The sequence below is a fragment of the Mizuhopecten yessoensis genome, unplaced genomic scaffold (assembly GCF_002113885.1).
Source record: "Mizuhopecten yessoensis strain PY_sf001 unplaced genomic scaffold, ASM211388v2 scaffold7493, whole genome shotgun sequence".
NCBI classification, from domain to species: domain Eukaryota; kingdom Metazoa; phylum Mollusca; class Bivalvia; order Pectinida; family Pectinidae; genus Mizuhopecten; species Mizuhopecten yessoensis.
Genome location: NW_018407075.1, coordinates 325750 through 345811, shown reverse-complemented (window position 1 = coordinate 345811; position 20062 = coordinate 325750). Strand labels below are relative to the sequence as shown.

Sequence of the window (20062 nt, the reverse complement as noted above, 5' to 3'; positions counted from 1 at the left end):
ACATGGCTTCCCTAGTTACATGTTCATATGTACGTGTCCACAAGTGTTTTTTCTAACATAACATGCTGAGAGATGACATACTACTCTTCTGTTACTGCCTCTGATCGAACTCAAAATATCGATAGCTGCTGATGAGTAATACGGCTTTCCATATAGAGTTGAGTAGGGATTTAGTAGCCGTGGTCAGAGAAGGATTTGGATCTGTGTTCAGCTGTCATTCGTTGCAGAGCTTCTGTCGTTATTAGAAATGATGACTCAGGATTTTCCGACCACCTAAAATTTATTAGCTTATTTTTCTATTTCATTTAAGTCTACTCATCATATTTGTTTTATGACCACATGTTACTCTAGGAATGGACCGTTACGAGTAGATAACGTCAGCCGAACCACGTAATTTAACGCATGCATGTGTCACATTCACACCTGCAAATAACATTTTGCTAAAGAGGAAAAAACCAGGAGAAGGCCATGCGCATCAGATATACCGTTGGATCGATAACTTTCTGAGCATATGATTTTTAAACAAGGAGATTGGAGATGTACTCATTTTCTGTAACATTAACCATACGTGTTAAAAACTGGTAGACTAGATCAAAAAGTATTGCACAAGCTATTCGTTTTAGGGCAGTGGCATGGGTAAATAGTCTAAATCGATGTATCAAGATGAAGTTGACGTCGTCGAAACGAAGATGCAAACCTGTTGTTTGTTTTCGTGTTTATTAAGATAAAATTGAATTAATGTTTCCATAAATCAATAAAGGACAGCGCGGTTTATCCTGGTGGAGCCCTGTCGTCTCATACCAACAGCCCCCAGTGTGCCGGAGCATACATGACGTCGTTGAGCCGTGCAGGAAAGGAGGGATTCGTTGATAAGGAGACAGTTTCTTCTCCGGCGAATAATCAAATTTGATGAGTTGACGAAAACGAACTTCTACAATAAAACTCATCAGTATTTAATTGCCGTAGTGTACTTTTGTTATATATACAGCTAGTATTTGGTTTCAATCGCCATGATTATATTAGCAACGATGTGTTCAGCTTTGTGACGCCATCATAACGGCCGTTCACAAGAAGAAGGACGAAGCAGGAACGATAAGGTTGTCACTCAATACTGCTATTTTTGGAATCGGATTTAGAAATTGGAATAGCTGTTTAAGACAAAAATACAGATATTGCTTGTTCATGACGTCAAGTAACTGATACTTGACGTTTATGAAGACAAATGTGAAGATATTAATCGTCAATCGTTATTGGTCTTTTATGACGTCAAGCAAATTTGTCTTGGATTTCATATCTACATATATTGGTCGGTTATGACATCAAATGTACAATTATTGGTTGTTCACCAATTTAATTACTGATACTGTAATTTGTGAAGACACGAAGAAATATATTTATTAGGCAACGGATACGAATCGTTAATAAATGACCACAAAGACAAACACACTTATACTGTCTTTTAACGACAACTTTGACATGTTGCAATATTTTGATATCGTTGCGAAAGCGGGTATAAATGTAACGGAACTGGACTGGGTAGATCGTCGGCAACCAGGTAGCTCAATTGGTAGTACGTCCGTCTAGAGTTCGGAGGGTCCCGGGTTCAAACCTTATTTTCGCCGTTGCATTTCCATTTCTCCTACAACAAAATTGGTGAGCTTGCCAACCCTTGTTTCAAGCACCGGGTGAATTCTTAGCAAGGGGAAAATATATCCGAACCTGAGTTGTGAATACATTTTCGTTGTGTCTTCGGGGCAGAAGACATAGAAAAAGGACGGAGGGATGTAGTTGAACTTAACTGGCTCGATCGTCGGCGACCAGGTAGCTCAATTGGTAGAGCGTCCGTCTAGAGTTCGGAGGGTCCCGGGTTCGAAGCCAGGTCTGGCCGTTGCATTTCTCTTTCTCCTATTACATACATACTTGAGTGTAGGTCAATCGTGGGTCCGTGATTATTTTCAGAACTGATTGGTCTAGTCTCATTACATGACACATCCCAAGCACGATTTGCTTTTTCTTTATAGGACAACACAACCAGACACAATACTAAAAAATATATTCCGTATACCAAATATTGTCATCGCAATCTTACAGATCGTTAAAAACAAGCGCAACGAAACGTAAGCTTTAATGGTGACCTTCAAATCGGCAGTCATACGTCTTAAACGAGTAAATCATATTTAATGCAATGCTGTTGATATGCTACAGTTGCAACAGAGAGCTTGTTGTCGCTACCGCCACCCCTTGGGGGTTTTACTGAACAAACTAATAAGTTACCATGAAAACGATATTTCGAGTTGTAATTTGATGTTCTCTTCATTTTAAAATTATAAAAGCACAAACATGGTTTCCATTTACAAACCAACGACACATTATCTTATACCCGCTAGCCTTATTGCGTTATTCGACCTAACATCGTTGACCTAAATGCGTGTGACTTTCGTCTGGTAAAAAAAAAACCACAAGATCATTGCAATTCGACCCTATCTAGCTATAAAAGCAAGGACCAAATATGATTTCCAATGTATAAAAGATTGAATTACAGGAAACCGACCGACAAACAAATGCCATTGCGTGTACTCAAAATAATAATATAAGGCTACAAATTACATAACTAGAACTAGACACATCACTCGTCTGATATAAGTCTATCTCAGCAGGACCATCCAATATATCTCTGATAAATAGCCCCACCAGTAGTACCGAAGGGACTTCAATAGGTGTGCACGTTGTCCGTCTGTCTGTAGATTTATCTCAAAAACGTTGTCATCTAATGTTGCCAAAGTTAGTAAATGATTACCCACTGTCGTTTAACCCTTTAACCCTATGTAACTTTAGTAGACTCTACCATACATTGATCTGGATGAGTCCATTATGGTTTACAGTGGTGAAAGGATTAACTGTGTACGGCAACGGTCAATTGTGGTTTTGTGCTGATAAAAGAAGAATATGTAACGACTATTTGAATTTTTATTTAGTTTTACATAGTTGTTTACAGCAACTTTTTTGCATTGATGTGAAACCAAACCGTTGCAATTTGTTAAGAAATATTTGGAGCGGGGTAGTTTGCTATGCAGTAAACAATGTGTAAAATAAATGTCCGTAATAAGTATGGAAATGGCTAATTTTTACTTACAAATCAACTGAAATCAGTCGAAGCGTAAACAAGAACCGGCAAAAAAACACGACAGTGGTTTCTAAGGATGGCGGACTGTTGCCTTCTAAAACAGGGTCCCGTGTTTGACTTTATACAGAGTTAATGCCCTTTGATTACCGTACGTAACTTTATCCGGGACCTATCTTAAATGTATATACTCTGTAACCTATGACTGCAATTTTTTTAATATTTTAATGAGAGTACCTCTTTTGATATGTCGTGTTTGATATCTGGTCTCGTGCACCTCTGACAGAGCCCTTTCTTCATATAAAATACCAGAGGTTGTCCGAAAGTTGGAGACTATTGATTGCTTGCAATGGTTTCGTACATTTCTGTATGTCTGAAGTGAAGTGAAGTTGATGACATGTGTGGCTTCTCTGTATGGGGTCTTCTATATTCTGTTACTTAAATATCTCTATTGAACTGTGAAGCTTCTAAATTCCTCGATACATCTATTGTGTGTTACAAATTCCAGTTCAGCTACTGACACTGTTTCACCGGTACGACATTAGCGTTCATAAGTCCTTTCTGAAAAGAAACCAATTAAACTGCGGAATTTTACGAAAAATAATGATAAAAAGGCAAAATACCACTAAAATTGTTTTTGATTGTAAAAAATTGTAACACGCCAGACAAGGATTCGAACCTTGCACCTACGATCGCAATACGGATGTAATAACCTTCCTCGACCCAGCCTAACTCCAGTTAAATCCAAAACGAAACTAAGGGGAGGTAACTAAATGTAGGAAAAATGTCGTTGAATTCTCTATTGTTTTCCCTGCAGTTGGACAAGGATTCTTAGCTCAAGAGGAGAACGTAGTGTACACATTTCATTTACACATTATCCAAAATTAGTAAAAGGATGAAAAATTATAAATGACAAGGTTTTCATACGATCACCTATGACACTATTTCATTTCAATATTTCAGATCACAGTACTACGTTTTGCCGGCGGAGTGATCTCTTCAGACATGGTGTGTTGCAGTCCGATGAACTTTGCAGGAAACAGTCGGATCACACGATATCTTTGTGTGAATGATGTTCGGACATGCGCAGACAGAACAGCATATTCACATACAATCACGTGACAAACAAGTCAAAGATATGGTCAAAAAGATGGTACTGAATCTTGAAAATCTCCAAGGTAACCTACAACAAGTTGTCAGTGATCTTAGGACGTTGGTGGATCAGATAGACTCCGTAACGGCAAAAATTGACAAAACGTACGGCACAAAATGGCGACGTGAAGAGAAATCGCCATCATCAAAGACTGCACGCTCACCGTCAAACATTCCTAGGAGAACAGGTAGGAACGGCGATGACGTGAAACGTGACCTTCTTCGCGTAGAGGAAACGAGAGCGTGGGACGCATCTCCCGACCTTGACCTTTCTTATTTACAAATATCCCCAGGTGAGCACCGGTCAAGGTGGGGAAGGTCATTAGTGTTATCTGACCCTTTAAATATTTCAAGTAACGCCGAACGGACTCCAAAACGGTCTTTCTCCCTTGGTACCGATATGGGCGACTACGTAGGGGCGCCGTTGCAAGATCTACTACAGAACGACACTGTCTGCGGCGCACCGCGCCAGGCGCCAAAGCGCTCCATATCGGTCAACACGGATATGACGGATAACAGTGGCGTGTCAGTACAGACATGCATTCCCGTTCCGGTCGCTAAATGTTTCGCGCAAATCAAACATAACGTTGTTGAGGAGGAAATGACACTACCTAAACCGGAAGTAGATATTTCTCCTGATTCAAAATCATCGGGGGAAAGCGTTGATCATAAACCTGTGATAGCTGTAGACGTTACACCGGAAGACGGGATTAATACGTTATATGGTTGTTTCGGGGCAGAGGCAAGTGGTAGCAGTGCTTCGGGGGGAGGTTATACAGGAGGCGGAATACCTTACGATCTGTTGAACTCAAAGATCGTCAACGTTGATAGCTCGAGCGAGCACGGGTCGTACAGTACTGAGGACTACGATGGGATGTACGAACGTTTGATGGAGAACCAATTGGAGAACATGTCGGCGTCATCGGACTGTACCGACCTTACGGAATCTTCCGAGTACAACATGGACCTCGGAAGTCTAGACAAGAGTGACACCACAAGTTTCTCAGACGATATCGAGGTTCGGTACGACCGGGATATTAACACCTGGACGTCATACACATTGGCACACATGAACAGCTCGGCGAGAAGTTCCGATAGTTGCCTTTCGGAAACCCCTTCGGATATACTTAATGATAACACTCAGGCAACTGTTATGTATGGAAATATGATATTTTCGGACCAGCTGGTTGTTCTGAACTCCAGAAAACATCGGCGTAAAAGACTTCAAAGGGATCACATTACGAACAATGCTGTTGATATACCCTAATCACGCTCTAGTCTTGTTGTAGTTCACCCGTGATTAGCGTTTTATCAAGTTTAACATTCTGAAAAGAAGGACCGACAACAGTTCTATTTTAAAGCAAATGTTACGTCTATTTTGTGCAATGTCGAGTATGGATTCTTCAGATATGTGTGAATATTTCACCTGTGAGTTTCAGGATGATCTTTGACCCGGCACCAGGTTCAAGAACATTCCTTCAGTTGAGGAAATCCCTTGAGGTAAAGGGTACCTTAAAGTTTGAATATAATATTCCAATTGTCGCTATCATGAAAAAAATCCCATTCTGCAGTATGTTTTCATTAAAAAATCATCTTGCAATGCATTTTACGAAATGACAGTCGTTCAATATTTGTGTATTATTTGCATTAAACTTAAAAAAACGTGGAAAAAAGAACAGCCAAAATCTAACCCGTGACAAATACGCTGTCAGTCCTACACTTGACCAATATTGTTATCCAGGACTTTTGAAAGCAAACCATCAAAATACAAGTAAGTCAGGGAAGCTTCATCTTCTATATAAAAGGGACAAACCCCTCTTCGACATTATAAATGATGGGGGCTATCCTTAACCTTGGTATAAAAGTTAAATGTAAATGAAAGCATTTTTGGGTTAAATTGAGTAATGCTTCTTATGTTAAGGAAACATTCCTAACTGAAGTTCTTTAATTAGGGAGCTTTCGTTAAACTAGGGCCTGCTATATCAGGATGTGCTATGCTGTCTAAAATTAACACAGTGAAATATACATTTAACACTTTAGTTACACATTTTTCGTACTTAAGATATATCCTCTAATTTAATTTGTTGTTGAATTGAACTGTCAAGGAATTATTTGACAATTACATGTCATACCGACATCCTAGGAGGATTACAATCATTTGTGTAACATTTGTGGACGGAACATGTATATATATATATATGACCCTAGAGATGACTGAATTTTCTAGTAAGGGGTCAAGTTCATTCTGGAATCTTCAGTATCCATCGAATAAAGTTGTGTAGAAAACCTGTTGGTGTTGTGAATGTCTGTCGGCCGATTATTCCACTACCAGTTGCTTTATAACAAATGGCCGTGTTGTGTCGGCCACCTTCAGATCGATAATCGGGCCTGACTGAGTCACGGCCGCACGCGGAACCAATTTAAGTATTGCCATATTTAGAATGAATCTTAAACTACAACAAAATGAATGAGTGCCGTCATGTTTGATAAGAATCGCGTGTTTTGCTTTTGTAGTTCAGTAATCCATATCAAGTTTTTCTTATGGTTATTTTCCACGCCGTCGTGTTTTGTAACATTGTACCATTGCCATATGACGACGGTGTCCACGGCTATGACATACGATAGCTAAGGTCATGTGACGACGATGTCCACGGCTATGACATACAACAGCTAAGGTCATGTGACGACGGTGTCCACAGCTATGACATACAATAGCTAAGGTCATGTGACGACGGTGTCCACAGCTATGACATACAATAGCTAAGGTCATGTGACGACGGTGTCCACATCTATGACAGACAACAGCCTATGACATACGATAGCTAAGGTCATATGACGACGGTGCCCACGGCTATGACATACGATAGCTAAGGTCATGTGACCACGGGGTTCACGGCTATGACATACGATAGCTAAGGTCATGTGACGACGATGTCCGCGGCTATGACATACGATAGCTAAGGTCATGTGACGACGATATCCACGGCTATGACATACGATAGCTAAGGTCATATGCCGACGGTGTCCACGGCTATGACATACGATAGCTAAGGTGATGTGACGACGGTGTCCACGGCTATGACATACGATAGCTAAGGCCATGTGACGACGGTGTCCACAGCTATGACAAACCACAGCTAAGGTCATGTGACGACGATGTCCACGGCTATGACCTACGACAGCTAAGGTCATGTGACGACGGTGTCCACATCTATGACAAACAACAGCTAAGGTCATGTGACGACGATGTCCACGGCTATGACATAAAACTACTAAGGTCATGAGACGACGATGTCCACAGCTATGACAAACAACAGCTAAGGTCATGTGACGACGGAGTCCACAGCTATGACATACGATAGCTAAGGTCATGTGACGACGATGTCCACGGCTATGACATACAACAACTAAGGTCATGTGACGATATCCAATGACATACAACAACTAAGATCATGTGACGATGATATCCACAGCTATGACATACAACAACTAAGGTCATGTGACGACGATCTCCACAGCTATGACAAACAACAGCTAAGGTCATGTGACGACGGAGTCCACAGCTATGACATACGATAGCTAAGGTCATGTGACGACGATGTCCGCGGCTATGACATACGATAGCTAAGGTCATGTGACGACGATATCCACGGCTATGACATACGATAGCTAAGGTCATGTGACGACGATGTCCGCGGCTATGACATACGATAGCTAAGGTCATGTGACGACGATGTCCACGGCTATGACATACAACAACTAAGGTCATGTGACGACGATGTCCACAGCTATGACATACAACAACTAAGGTCATGTGACGATATCCAATGACATACAACAACTAAGATCATGTGACGATGATATCCACAGCTATGACATACAACAACTAAGATCATGTGACGACGATGTCCACAGGTATGACATACAACAACTAAGGTCATGTGACGACGATATCCATCCACAGCTATGACAAACAACAGCTAAGGTCATGTGACGACGATGTCCGCGGCTATGACATACGATAGCTAAGGTCATGTGACGACGGTGGCCACAGCTATGACATACAACAGCTAAGGTCATGTGACGACGGTGTCCACATCTATGACAAACAACAGCTAAGGTCATGTGACGACGGTGTCCACAGCTATGACAAACCACAGCTAAGGTCATGTGACGACGGTGTCCACATCTATGACAAACAATAGCTAAGGTCATGTGACGACGGTGTCCACAGCGATGACATACAACAGCTAAGGTCATGTGACGGCGATGTCCACGGCTATGACATACAACAACTAAGATCATGTGACGACGATGTCCACAGCTATGACAAACAACAAACAGCTAAGGTCATGTGACGACGATGTCCACAGCTATGACAAACAACAAACAACTAAAATCATGTGACGACGATGTCCACAGCTATGACAAACAACAAACGGCTAAGGTCATGTGACGACGATGTCCACGGCTATTACATACAACAAACAGCTAAGGTCATGTGACGACGATGTCCACAGCTATGACATACAACAACTAAGGTCATGTGATGACGATATACACAGCTATGACATACAACAACTAAGGTCATGTGACGACGATATCCCCAGCTATGACATACAACAACTAAGGTCATGTGATGACGATATACACAGCTATGACATACAACAACTAAGGTCATGTGACGACGATATATGTCCACAGCTATGACAAACAACAAACAACTAAAATCATGTGACGACGATGTCCTCAGCTATGACAAACAACAAACGGCTAAGGTCATGTGACGACGATGTCCACGGCTATGACATACAACAACTAAGATCATGTAACGACGATATCCACAGCTATGACATACAACAACTAAGATTATGTGATGACGATATCCACAGCTATGACATACAGTAACTAAGATCATGTGACGACGATATCCACAGCTATGACATACAACAACTAAGAGCATGTGATGACGATATCCACAGCTATGACATACAACAACTAAGGTCATGTGACGACGGTGTCCACAGCTATGACATACAACAAACAGCTAAGGTCATGTGACGACGATATCCACAGCTATGACATACAACAGCTAAGATCATATGACGACGATATCCACAGCTATGACAAACAACAGCTAAGATCATGTGACGACGATATCCACAGCTATGACATACAACAACTAAGATTATGTGATGACGATATCCACAGCTATGACATACAGTAACTAAGATCATGTGACGACGATATCCACAGCTATGACAAACAACAGCTAAGATCATGTGATGACGATATCCACAGCTATGACAAACAACAGCTAAGATCATGTGACGACGATATCCACAGCTATGACATACAACAAACAGCTAAGGTCATGTGACGACGATATCCACAGCTATGACATACAACAACTAAGATCATGTGATGACGATATCCACAGCTATGGCATACAGCAACTAAGGTCATGTGACGACGATGTCCACAGCTATGACATACAACAACTAAGATCATGTGACGACTATGTCCACAGGTATGACAAACAACAACTAAGATCATGGGACGACGATGTCCACAGGTATGACAAACAACAACTAAGATCATGGGACGACGATGTCCACAGGTATGACAAACAACAACTAAGATCATGTGACGACTATGTCCACAGGTATGACAAACAACAACTAAGATCATGGGACGACGATGTCCACAGGTATGACATACAACAACTAAGGTCATGTGACAACGATGTCCACAGGTATGACATACAACATCTAAGGTCATGTGACGACGATGCCCACGGCTATGACATACAACAGCTAAGATCATGTGACGACGATGTCCACAGGTATGACATACAACTGGCATACAGCAACTAAGGTCATGTGACGACGATGTCCACGGCTATGACATACAACAAACAGCTAAGATCATGTGACGACGATATCCACAGCTAGACATACAACAACTAAGGTCATGTGACAACGATGTCCACAGGTATGACATACAACAACTAAGATTATGTGACGACGATGTCCACAGGTATGACAAACAACACATAAGATCATGAGACGACGATGTCCACAGGTATGACAAACAACAACTAAGATCATGGGACGACGATGTCCACAGGTATGACAAACAACAGCTAAGATCATGCGACGACGATATCCACAGCTATGACAAACAACAGCTAAGATCATGTGATGACGATATCCACAGCTAGACATACAACAAATAAGGTCTTGTGACGACGATATCCACAGCTATGACATACAGCAACTAAGATCATGTGAAATATCAAATTAAAGTTGATTAGTCAACTAATGATGGCGAAATTTAATGACCACTTCAAGTGGCAACTCAATGAAATACCATAACTAGGACACGCTAGCATGGTACTCCCCTGTTACATGATTCTGACAAAGGGAGAAACAGCATTAGTATCATACAACCATACAGCGAAACAGCCGGCAAATTGTTTACGCAAAATCTGCGAGGAATCCTCTGTTCTTAACGAGAGGAAAGTCAAGTTTGACAGAAAAAAAGGAATAAACACACATAAGGTAATGATCGGAGAACAATCACATTGTAAAATACAATAACAGGGATAGCCGGTATTTTCCCCGACTATATTGTCTTACATTTTGTCTGGGTACCTCTTCAGAGTCTGTTGCGATGATGTTGTGGTTTGGTGGTATGATAATATGACAAACGACTTGAAGAATAAGAAAAATTTACAATCGACGAAACGCAAATTAGGTAAAGGCGCTAAAATGAAGACAAAGATTAACCCAAGTTCGTAATATCAACCTGCTAATTAGCAAAATGTCAAACGATAACCAGGAACCCTTTCTAATCCTACCGTTTAGAATGCTGGTCCGAAACAGTGTCTGAATTGTAAAAACGCGCACGTCTTTGCATTCCCAATCTAACCTATGCACGCACAAGCTCTGTTCTTTCCCCAATTTCACTGATGAACTAAAACTAACTAGTGCTACTCAAAACTTGTGTACGTCACATGAAGCAACAGGTGTCTTATATAATGATTGCAGGTACAGATGCGCTTTTTTCACTGCGTAATTGGAATAAAGCATTCTATTAGAACAGGAAAAATACGATCGTAAAACCACTCGTTAAGCTGCTACAGTTACACACGTGCTCTGTACAATGGAGACAATAACAACCGATGATGCACGAACGGATGTAAAAAAAAGGACCTGCAAGGCTAATCACACCAAGGTCGGTCTTGCAATTTCACTGATCAAATAATTGTTTATGTCGCATTTCCATAGTAACTGGTGCTAATGTGTCCCTGCATCAATGATCGCCATTAACTACGAGCCCCGTATTCAGACATGATGACGTATACTTGTTTGTGAACCTGAGACTGCCAATTAAATTCTGGTGTCTTCTTGGCTAGGTCCGGTTGTTAGTAAGAGTCAGCCATCCAGAAGTCGTCGTCTAGCCTCGACTGTCCTTGACCGATAGAATGTATCGCTCCTGTGCGATGTAGACAGATAAATCTCCAAACAATGGTACTGTAGAATTTTGAAGTGAAGCACGAGGTTTTGCCGAGTGCTTAGTTTCAAACATCTTATTCCTAGGGTTAAAATTTCTCTCTCGACATCACACACGAGTGATAAATTATTTCCTCACACATATTTTTACTGTTAACGTGAGTGGTAATAGTGTATCTATAGAGCCACGCTATCATCAAGAGCGCATGCATGGACTGACTCACACAAGTGACGACGCTAACTCGTCATACTGCATAAAGTGATGCTGCCTTGCTGACATTTTTAGAACAGTACCGCGTCTAGCACTTTTGAAGTGAGGGAGAATATGCAGTCTCGACGTCTTCATTGCTAAACCCAAGTATCTGGATGTCATCTGGGATAATCTCAGCTGTTATGCCATCTCGAGGACGTCTAGGATTGACTCGGCTGTCGGAAGTGTGGTGGTCGTTATATATGGTCGACCCGGCTATCTACCCGGCTGTCTAAGATATCCTTTTTCTGGACTGTACTGTTTGAAGATCGTTGTGGCTAGATCCGGCTGTCTGAGATAGCCTTTGCTGGATTGTGCTGTATGAAGATCCCTGTGGCTAGAGAAATCTCAATCCCGAGTGACCTCCCCCGTCAAAAGCTGATTGTGACGTCATAGCTTATTGTTCCCCTGACGTCATTATAAAGTTTCTTTCCGCTTGCCATCTGTCATACCTGTAGGGAAACAGAGAAATCAAACCTTGAATGGGTTTAACTGGAGACAATTCCATGTAATATGATATATAGTCTATGGTCTCCTATAGACTTGATCCGGTAATGGTATTTCTTCTGGATTTGACAGGTAACACGTGGTACAGGACACGCCCATTTTTTAACTCCTTACACACGGCTGTTTACACGACTGTCTGGGAGTTCTAGACGAAAACAAAATGTATGAAGGTCGTCTAGGCGGACCCAGACGTAAACGAAAATGTTTGGTTTGTTTCAAGATTTAAACGTAGTTAGTTTTGGATCACAACTGCATGTGCTCTTGAAAACACCAAAGAAAGACGTGCATCCCTATTGTCGGGCCAGCCTGCACAACATGACGTGATGACCTGACCAGTGCATGGAAGCTTGACTCTAACCGAATGAGTTTACAGTTAGGGGCGTAGCTAGCCCTTGTTCGGAGTGAATTGATTTAGGAGCTGGTCCAGGGCAGGGTTTGGTAGGGGGACAATGTGGTGCAACAAGCAGTGCTTTTGTTGAACATTTAGTCAGACTTTGTACATTTTTACACCGTTACACCTGGGATAAGTGACAATTCTAACCATTTGTAGAAATAAAAGGCACTGTCAAAAATATAAATGAAATGTTAATCAAGAACCGCATGTCAACTGCTGCAGCTGTTGACAAGACCCAGCCCCCCAGTAACATGGACAAGATACGCACAGAAGTCAGGCTAAGAAGACCTGGTGTGTGACAGTTTCGTGGAATAATAGTATCGGAAAATTGAATTTATTTTCATGTATTTTCATGTTTGTCCACATTTACATTTTTCAAACAAATTTTCAAGCAGAAAACCCCCCACTAAAACACTGCTGGTTGCACAATGAATGTGTGTTCAGCAGTTACGTATGCTGATATAAAATACAATAACAGCAACATCATTGTATTGCAGACTGTCTCAATTTTACAAAGTAACTTCCTGCGATTAACCCACTTGAAAATGATCCCGAGTAAGCTAGATCTTAAAATTCGTACACATGTATTCATTTATACATGTATCCCCCTTGCCCCTTGCCCCCCTACCCTTGGCCCGCTCCTAACTGAGACTGTACATATGTATCAAGTTCTATATATACAATATAAACGCCCTAGAACAGGACAGTTTTACACTTAATCACTCCGTCCTCCATGAATACTGACTCGTCTGTTATCAATATGGAAATCGGAGGTCAGCACAGGCTACAAAGAAAATATCGCTGGACCGCACTTTCCCTACATTATGTATACGAGTTAGCTCCCCTTAGTTTTTAATCAAGATTACATGTATCTACTACAAGGTAATTATATTATATTATAATGAGTCAGCCAATACCAAATTAACACTTATAAACTTTATAAGGATATATCTGACAGATTTATCAATATGGAACCCTTTTGGAAAGAGTTAAATAACCTTACGAAGTAAACTTTGTCACATGTGGGTGCCATGTTGTCAGTGTATAGTGCAATGTTTAAATCTAGGTTTCGTAGCTCGAAGTCCCAATTAATAAGATCACAAAAATAGGTAACGGCAGAGTGTTGTCCGATTGGGTTTAAATGTGTAATGGATAAGGGGAGATAACTCCAAAATATAAATGAGACAACATTCCTTTATACCTTTAAAAAATCATTTTTGAGAATCGCTCCCGGCGCAGAAAGTTAATCATTTTCGTATGACGCACTAAAAATTATTTAAACTAAATTTATAGGATTTCCTGTAATGTCGAATCGACCAACAGACTCATTTGTATGATTTCCTAATATGAAATCAAAATTCTGTTTTGGACGTTGCAAAAAGTTTTACTGTTTAACTCTTCTTCGCGACTACAACTTTTGTTTCGATATCAAGGTTTTTAACGATATTTCCAATTTTTGCAAGATTTTGCGTTTTTGTTAATACCGAAACAATATTTTTTTAAAATCATTGTTGTATTATACTTGTATTATACTACTATAAATCATGAATATCTCTGTTGTTAGTATTTTAATAAGAACACAAAGAAATTATATATTATGAATTTCAATGTAGTGATAGTCCCACCTCATTCATGCTTTTGTTTCCAGTCAAAAAAACGGAACTGACGTCACCACGAAGTTTGCAGTTCCGGTGTTATCAATCACCCCGAGCGAGGAGACAGAAAACCTCAACCTTCAGGTGTAGCCTTCTCCGTCAAGATCAGACAAACGCTTCAAATGATATTAATTTTGTACTAGGCACAAGATGTTACTTTTATCACGTTGACAGAACCAAGGTTTATCTCATTGCTCAAACGAAGCTATCTGGTGGCAGCGCACGTGTATATATACACTGTAAAAGAAAATGTATATGATCGAGAATTTAAAATCTTACCTACTGATTGAACCCTCTGAGAAACGTTCGTCTCCCGAAATTAAACTAGAACTGTAAGTCAAAGGCTTACTAAGGCAAAGCATTACAAAGCAATCAATAGTCTCCCACCAGTACTGATTTCTTTATTGACTGAGCTGTACACATATTTAAGAATACAGGTCTCTGACATACTTCCTCTTATCCCTCCCAATGCGAAAACATACTTGCAAAACAAATCTTGTTAGCCCAGATGAACGAGTTTTGCTGAAATCGTCCTTGTAGTTAAGGAAGAGATGTCGGGACAAAGATTTTTAACAAAGGGCCATAATTCCTTAAAAAGGCCCGAAATGAAAAATAATTACATTATCTGTAAACTTTCACTGAAATCAGCCCAGTAGTTCAGGAGGCAGACAAAGGTTTTTTTCAACAAAGAGTTATAATTCCTTTTAAAAGGGTAGGAATGAAAATCTACTACCTGGATGCACAACGTCAGGGCGCTGTTACCATATCTGTAAAATCTCTTTTAAATTGGCCCAGTAGATTAGGGGAAGTTGTCATGACAAATATTTTTCAACAAAGGGCCTTAACTCCATAAAAAGTGTTGGGAAAATACATGGATGCACAGCACCAGGGTGGAGTTATCATATCTGAAATCTTCCGTTGAAATAGGCCGCATAATGTTGGAGAAGTTGTTCAACAAAGGGCCATTACTCCGTAAAAGAGGGTCAGATTGAAAAAAATATACCTGGATGCATAACATCAGGTGGTAGTTATCATATCTGAAACTTTTCATTAAAATTGACCAAGTAATATTGGAGAAGTTGTGCGGACATGCATTTTTCAGTAAAGAGTAATAACTTTGGAAAAATTGGGTCAGAATGAAAAAATTATACCTGGATGCACAACTCCAGGTGGAAGTTATATTATCTTGAAACTTTCGTTGAAATCGATCCATAGCTTTAGAAGGAGTTGTCCGGACAAAAAGTTTCAGGGTTTTTTCAGCAAAGGGCCATAACGTCGTAAAAAGAGGTCAGAATGAAAAAATACTACCTGGATGCACAAGTTTAGGTGGTAATTATGGAAAAGTTTCATTGAAATTGGTTTACTACTTTAGAAGGAGTTGTCCGGGCAAACTTGTTTCTACGGACGGACAAACTGATTCCAGTATTACCCCTGACACCCCCCTAATTTTGTTGCGGGGGATATAATTATGCTTTGATACGAGACTGCTATTAAAACGATTTCTTGTGTTCCGGGAAATTGCTGGATTTTTACATTTTTACCACCTTGTTTGCGAAATTTTAATTTCCCAAAAAATTCGAATAATTATCAAATATCTTAACATAATAACTGTTCAAAACTTTTTGCTTATTTTACATAATTTAGTTGTTTTTTCCATCTTATTAAAGTAAAGGGTTCCACTCTATCGGCTTTATATTCTTTACTTTGCGTGTTCTTCCTTCTCTATAGAAGATGAAGCAACCAAAAGGATTGTTTTCGTGACTAGGGTACCCATCCTGTCAAGTTACATGTTTTTTCAGTGGTCATTGTTTTCTTTCCGTAAGTTTTGCGGTCCGTAAAATTGGACACTCATTGTGATGCTGCGCACGTATAATTCATTGTTTGCAATTTTGATAAACGGTAGACTTTGCGATGTAAAACTCCTGATTTCGACTCATGCAGATTTTATATTAACTTTCTTTTTTTCTCAAACATTCAAACTTCTTTTCAATATGAATTTACAATAGTGGCATTGGTAATAATTATCAAAGAGTGGGTGATTATTTTTGCTCAGTTTTACAGCCAAGTACAGGCTTCTTCCCTTTGCAAAACAAAAAGTTTTATTTTCCAAAAATAAAGGAAAACTAGGGAATATCTTCCCAATTTCAATAGAAATATTTCTGTAATTTCCCAATTCATGTAGAAACAGACTGGTGTAGAATGAAAGAAGAAAAAACGCCGACAGTTTCACTTGACTACCATTACTTCACATTCGTTGTTTGCCATTTGCGGTGGAGATGGTGACAGGTATTTTGTCATTCATGGAAAATGCCCAACGGCGTATTACTGTTCCTATCATAAGAACAAATGGTTTTTGTCATCGCCCGAAGAGATGTATAAACCTTTAGTAATGTGTGCTGTTTAGGTTGCTGCCCCCAAGGCACCACCCATAAACATTGCTCATGAAATATGATCCCAACATCGGGGTTTTCCATTTATTCTGGCGTACTGTTCAAGGTTGTTTTTTTCTGTTTTGTGATCAGGCAAGGGAAACTAAATGAAATTATTACAATTAGATTCTACTGTGATAAACGTCCTTCGACTACACAATATAGCATATATAGCAATATCTAGCTTTTCGGCTGTTGTCGTGAAAAAAAGAGAGAGAAAAAGACGCTACATGTACCTAGATTACAGCGTAGCATATATCAATTAAGCTTCAGGATTCATGTCTCAAAACAGAATATTGAGCCCCTGAAACTTTCAATCCCAGAATACGTTTCTTCAGGAAATGAACCAATAGTTGATGTGTGCAAGATGTTTAAACTCTGTACATTTGTTACCGCTTTTTATATATGACGGTCATGCCATACCAGGGTGTTTCATTGTTCAACAAATATAACAATACAAAATTTATAATTTTTACATGTAAGCATTTTGTATTTTAAAAAAAGGACATTCACACTTTTGAGTACAACATTCTATACATTTGATAAAATTGGAATTTTACTGTCTTTTGAAATTGTCTTTTTTTCAAACTATTTTCCAAACAAGTTCATCCACTGTCGCATATGATTTGCGATATCGTTGTTTACAGGTGGTGCACTGAGGGTTGTACTGTTGAAGGGGAACCCCATGCCTGAGTTCTGCATATTCGGCATGAAATGTCCTTGTCTACCGGTTCCGTTGTTTGGTGCCAGTAAGTTTCTCATCAAAGTAACCCAAATACTGGGGTTGTTTAAGTTGGCTTCCGTTTGAGGTGGGACTGGGGTGGTAGGTGGTTGAGGAGGGAAGTGTTCCGGGTCGAATGTACATTCCCCAAGTTGCTGCATAGGTTTGAGAGTTCTTGCTGACACACAGACAGAATTAAGCGCGTTTTCGATCTTGATCAGTTGCTCCGGAGTGTGGCCGTTCTGCATCCTGTTGAGCGTATAAACTGCCTCTTTACTCGGATCACAATATCCGGACTCGGGCAGTACTTCGTCACAGCCGTACGTGACCGCGTATCCGTCATAGTCTGTGCTGACCACCCACATGGAATCCCCGGGCAGTTTGTATTGCGTGTGGAGGTAGTCAAATTTAGTGAGGTTGGACTGAGGCAGAGGTACCGCTGAATGGATACTGTAGAAACAGCCATGTGGAGCCCTGCTGCGACCTGTGTAGGACAAAGACAATGTTTTATTACAATCAAAGTTTTGATATGAAACGATCGTTGAGTTATATTCTGATTTTTTTTTATTTACACCTAGCCCATCCCAGATACAATAAATGCATCAAAAATATTGGCGTGGCAAGTGCAACCTAATTATTTACTTTTGCATATGAAAAAACAATAATGTGTAATCAGTTATATTTTGCATAACCTATGCTATTAACTTTTGCATATTTTTAGATATGTAAATGTCGACGATATTCTCATATGCACAATTCGATTTTTGCATTTCCCATTTGCAATGTTATGTCTGCGTATTCAAAGATTTTTGATTTATACATCAATTGTCGCGGATCATAATACTGCATTTCCTTTGTACATATATAATAATGGATTGGAATATCATTGCTACAACGAATATATATCTTATACAAATGTGTATTTATTTTTTTGAATGCATGTGATGGCCGATGTACAATTTGTTTGGTGATGAGACATACGTATTGTAAAACAAGTCATCAACCCGTCACAATTGTTCTTCATATGTCAACAACTAACATTTTCCCGTCTTAAGTTTTATTAATGAACTTAACATTGCCGCCTCATTACTGATTTGTGACCAAACATTGCCCCGTCGTAACATTTGCGACCAAACATTGCCCCGTCGTAACATTTGTAACCAAACATTGCTCCGTCATATTATTTGTTATCAAACATGGTCCCGTCGTAATATATCTGCAGCCAGACATTGTTCTCATCGTAACATTTGCAACTAAATATTGTCCCCATCGTAACATTTGTAACTAAACACTGCCCCTGTCGTAACATTTGTAACTAAACATTGCTTTCCTTATAACAATTATAACCAAACATTCCATATCTTATACCAAATTATTGTGCAATCGAGTTGTTTACAAGTCGTTATTAACCTCGTGTGTACTTACTGGCCATGACCTCGAGCCTTCCGAAAGGCAACATAGTGAAGTGAAGATGCATGTTCATCGTCTCTCCGGCGATGGCGTTCCAGAACACAGACCCTGGTATCTTGGACGACACCACATACCAATACCCCTCAAGCGCCGTCATGTTGAAATCAGACTGCATCTTAAAGTCGAAAGTTTTACAGGACGACTGGCCATAGCCTAGACCGCACACTGCCAAAACGACAGCCACACACAGAAACATTCTTAGCAAGAACAGCTCCACACGACCCAAAAACCTGACCCGTTCCTGACTGGTTTGACAGTGACGACGAATGACCAAAAAATGCTAACCCGCTCTGGTTATAACTCTCGTGACATGCGCAGTTCCTCCGTTTGATGTGCGTATATTGTGATGGGACGTCTATGGGCATGTTTACACATAAACAATCGATCACGTCATATTCTAGACTAGACGTCCCCACTGACAGGTAAAACAGCGCTGGTCATCTGTCCAGTCTGAGACTTGACGGATCAGACCAGATGACCCGTAGTTTACACTCGTTTAAAACTTTGAGAGCGAGCATTTTCAATATGTCACTATCAGACATTCACGCTTACCTCGATTTACGATTAAATGACAATATCTGTGTGCTACAAATTTTGACAATGTCTGAAGATGTGTAAGGAACATTTGCACATGGTCAAACATCCAAGATGGCTTCCATGACAACTAATTTGACTTTTGTTTAGGGGGAAAGGGGGATTTTGAAATTGTCAAAGCTCAAGAAGCACTTATGTTACTATATTTATTTTTAGATACCTTTAACTACCCATTGTTTCGAGATCAAAGGTCAAATTTAAGGTCTTGCTGTAGAGTCATTTCAAGGTCAAAAATAAAAATTCTCAAAATTA

The 20062-nt window shown here is 40.0% G+C and overlaps 2 protein-coding genes across 8 annotated transcripts in view; one reads left to right on the top strand and one right to left on the bottom strand.

Annotated features, from left to right (window-relative positions):
* Positions 1–6556, top strand: part of LOC110453751 — a 54618-nt gene extending 48062 nt beyond the window's left edge. For all 7 annotated transcript variants that reach the window (XM_021502884.1, XM_021502882.1, XM_021502883.1 and 4 more), the window contains exon 3: positions 4085–6556. In XM_021502884.1, coding sequence (XP_021358559.1) covers positions 4191–5540 — 1350 coding nt within the window. In that variant the 5' untranslated portion in view covers positions 4085–4190 and the 3' untranslated portion in view covers positions 5541–6556. The remainder of the gene's footprint in view (positions 1–4084) is intronic.
* Positions 6557–17487: 10931 nt separating this feature from the next.
* LOC110453759 (purpurin-like) lies at positions 17488–19496 on the bottom strand. The gene is made up of 2 exons (XM_021502893.1): positions 19172–19496; positions 17488–18230 (listed from the first exon to the last, which is right to left on the bottom strand). Exons 1-2 carry the CDS (start codon positions 19410–19412, stop codon positions 17614–17616), a joined length of 858 nt encoding a protein of 285 aa, XP_021358568.1. The 5' UTR covers positions 19413–19496; the 3' UTR covers positions 17488–17613.
* Between the last annotated feature and the right edge of the window lie 566 nt (positions 19497–20062).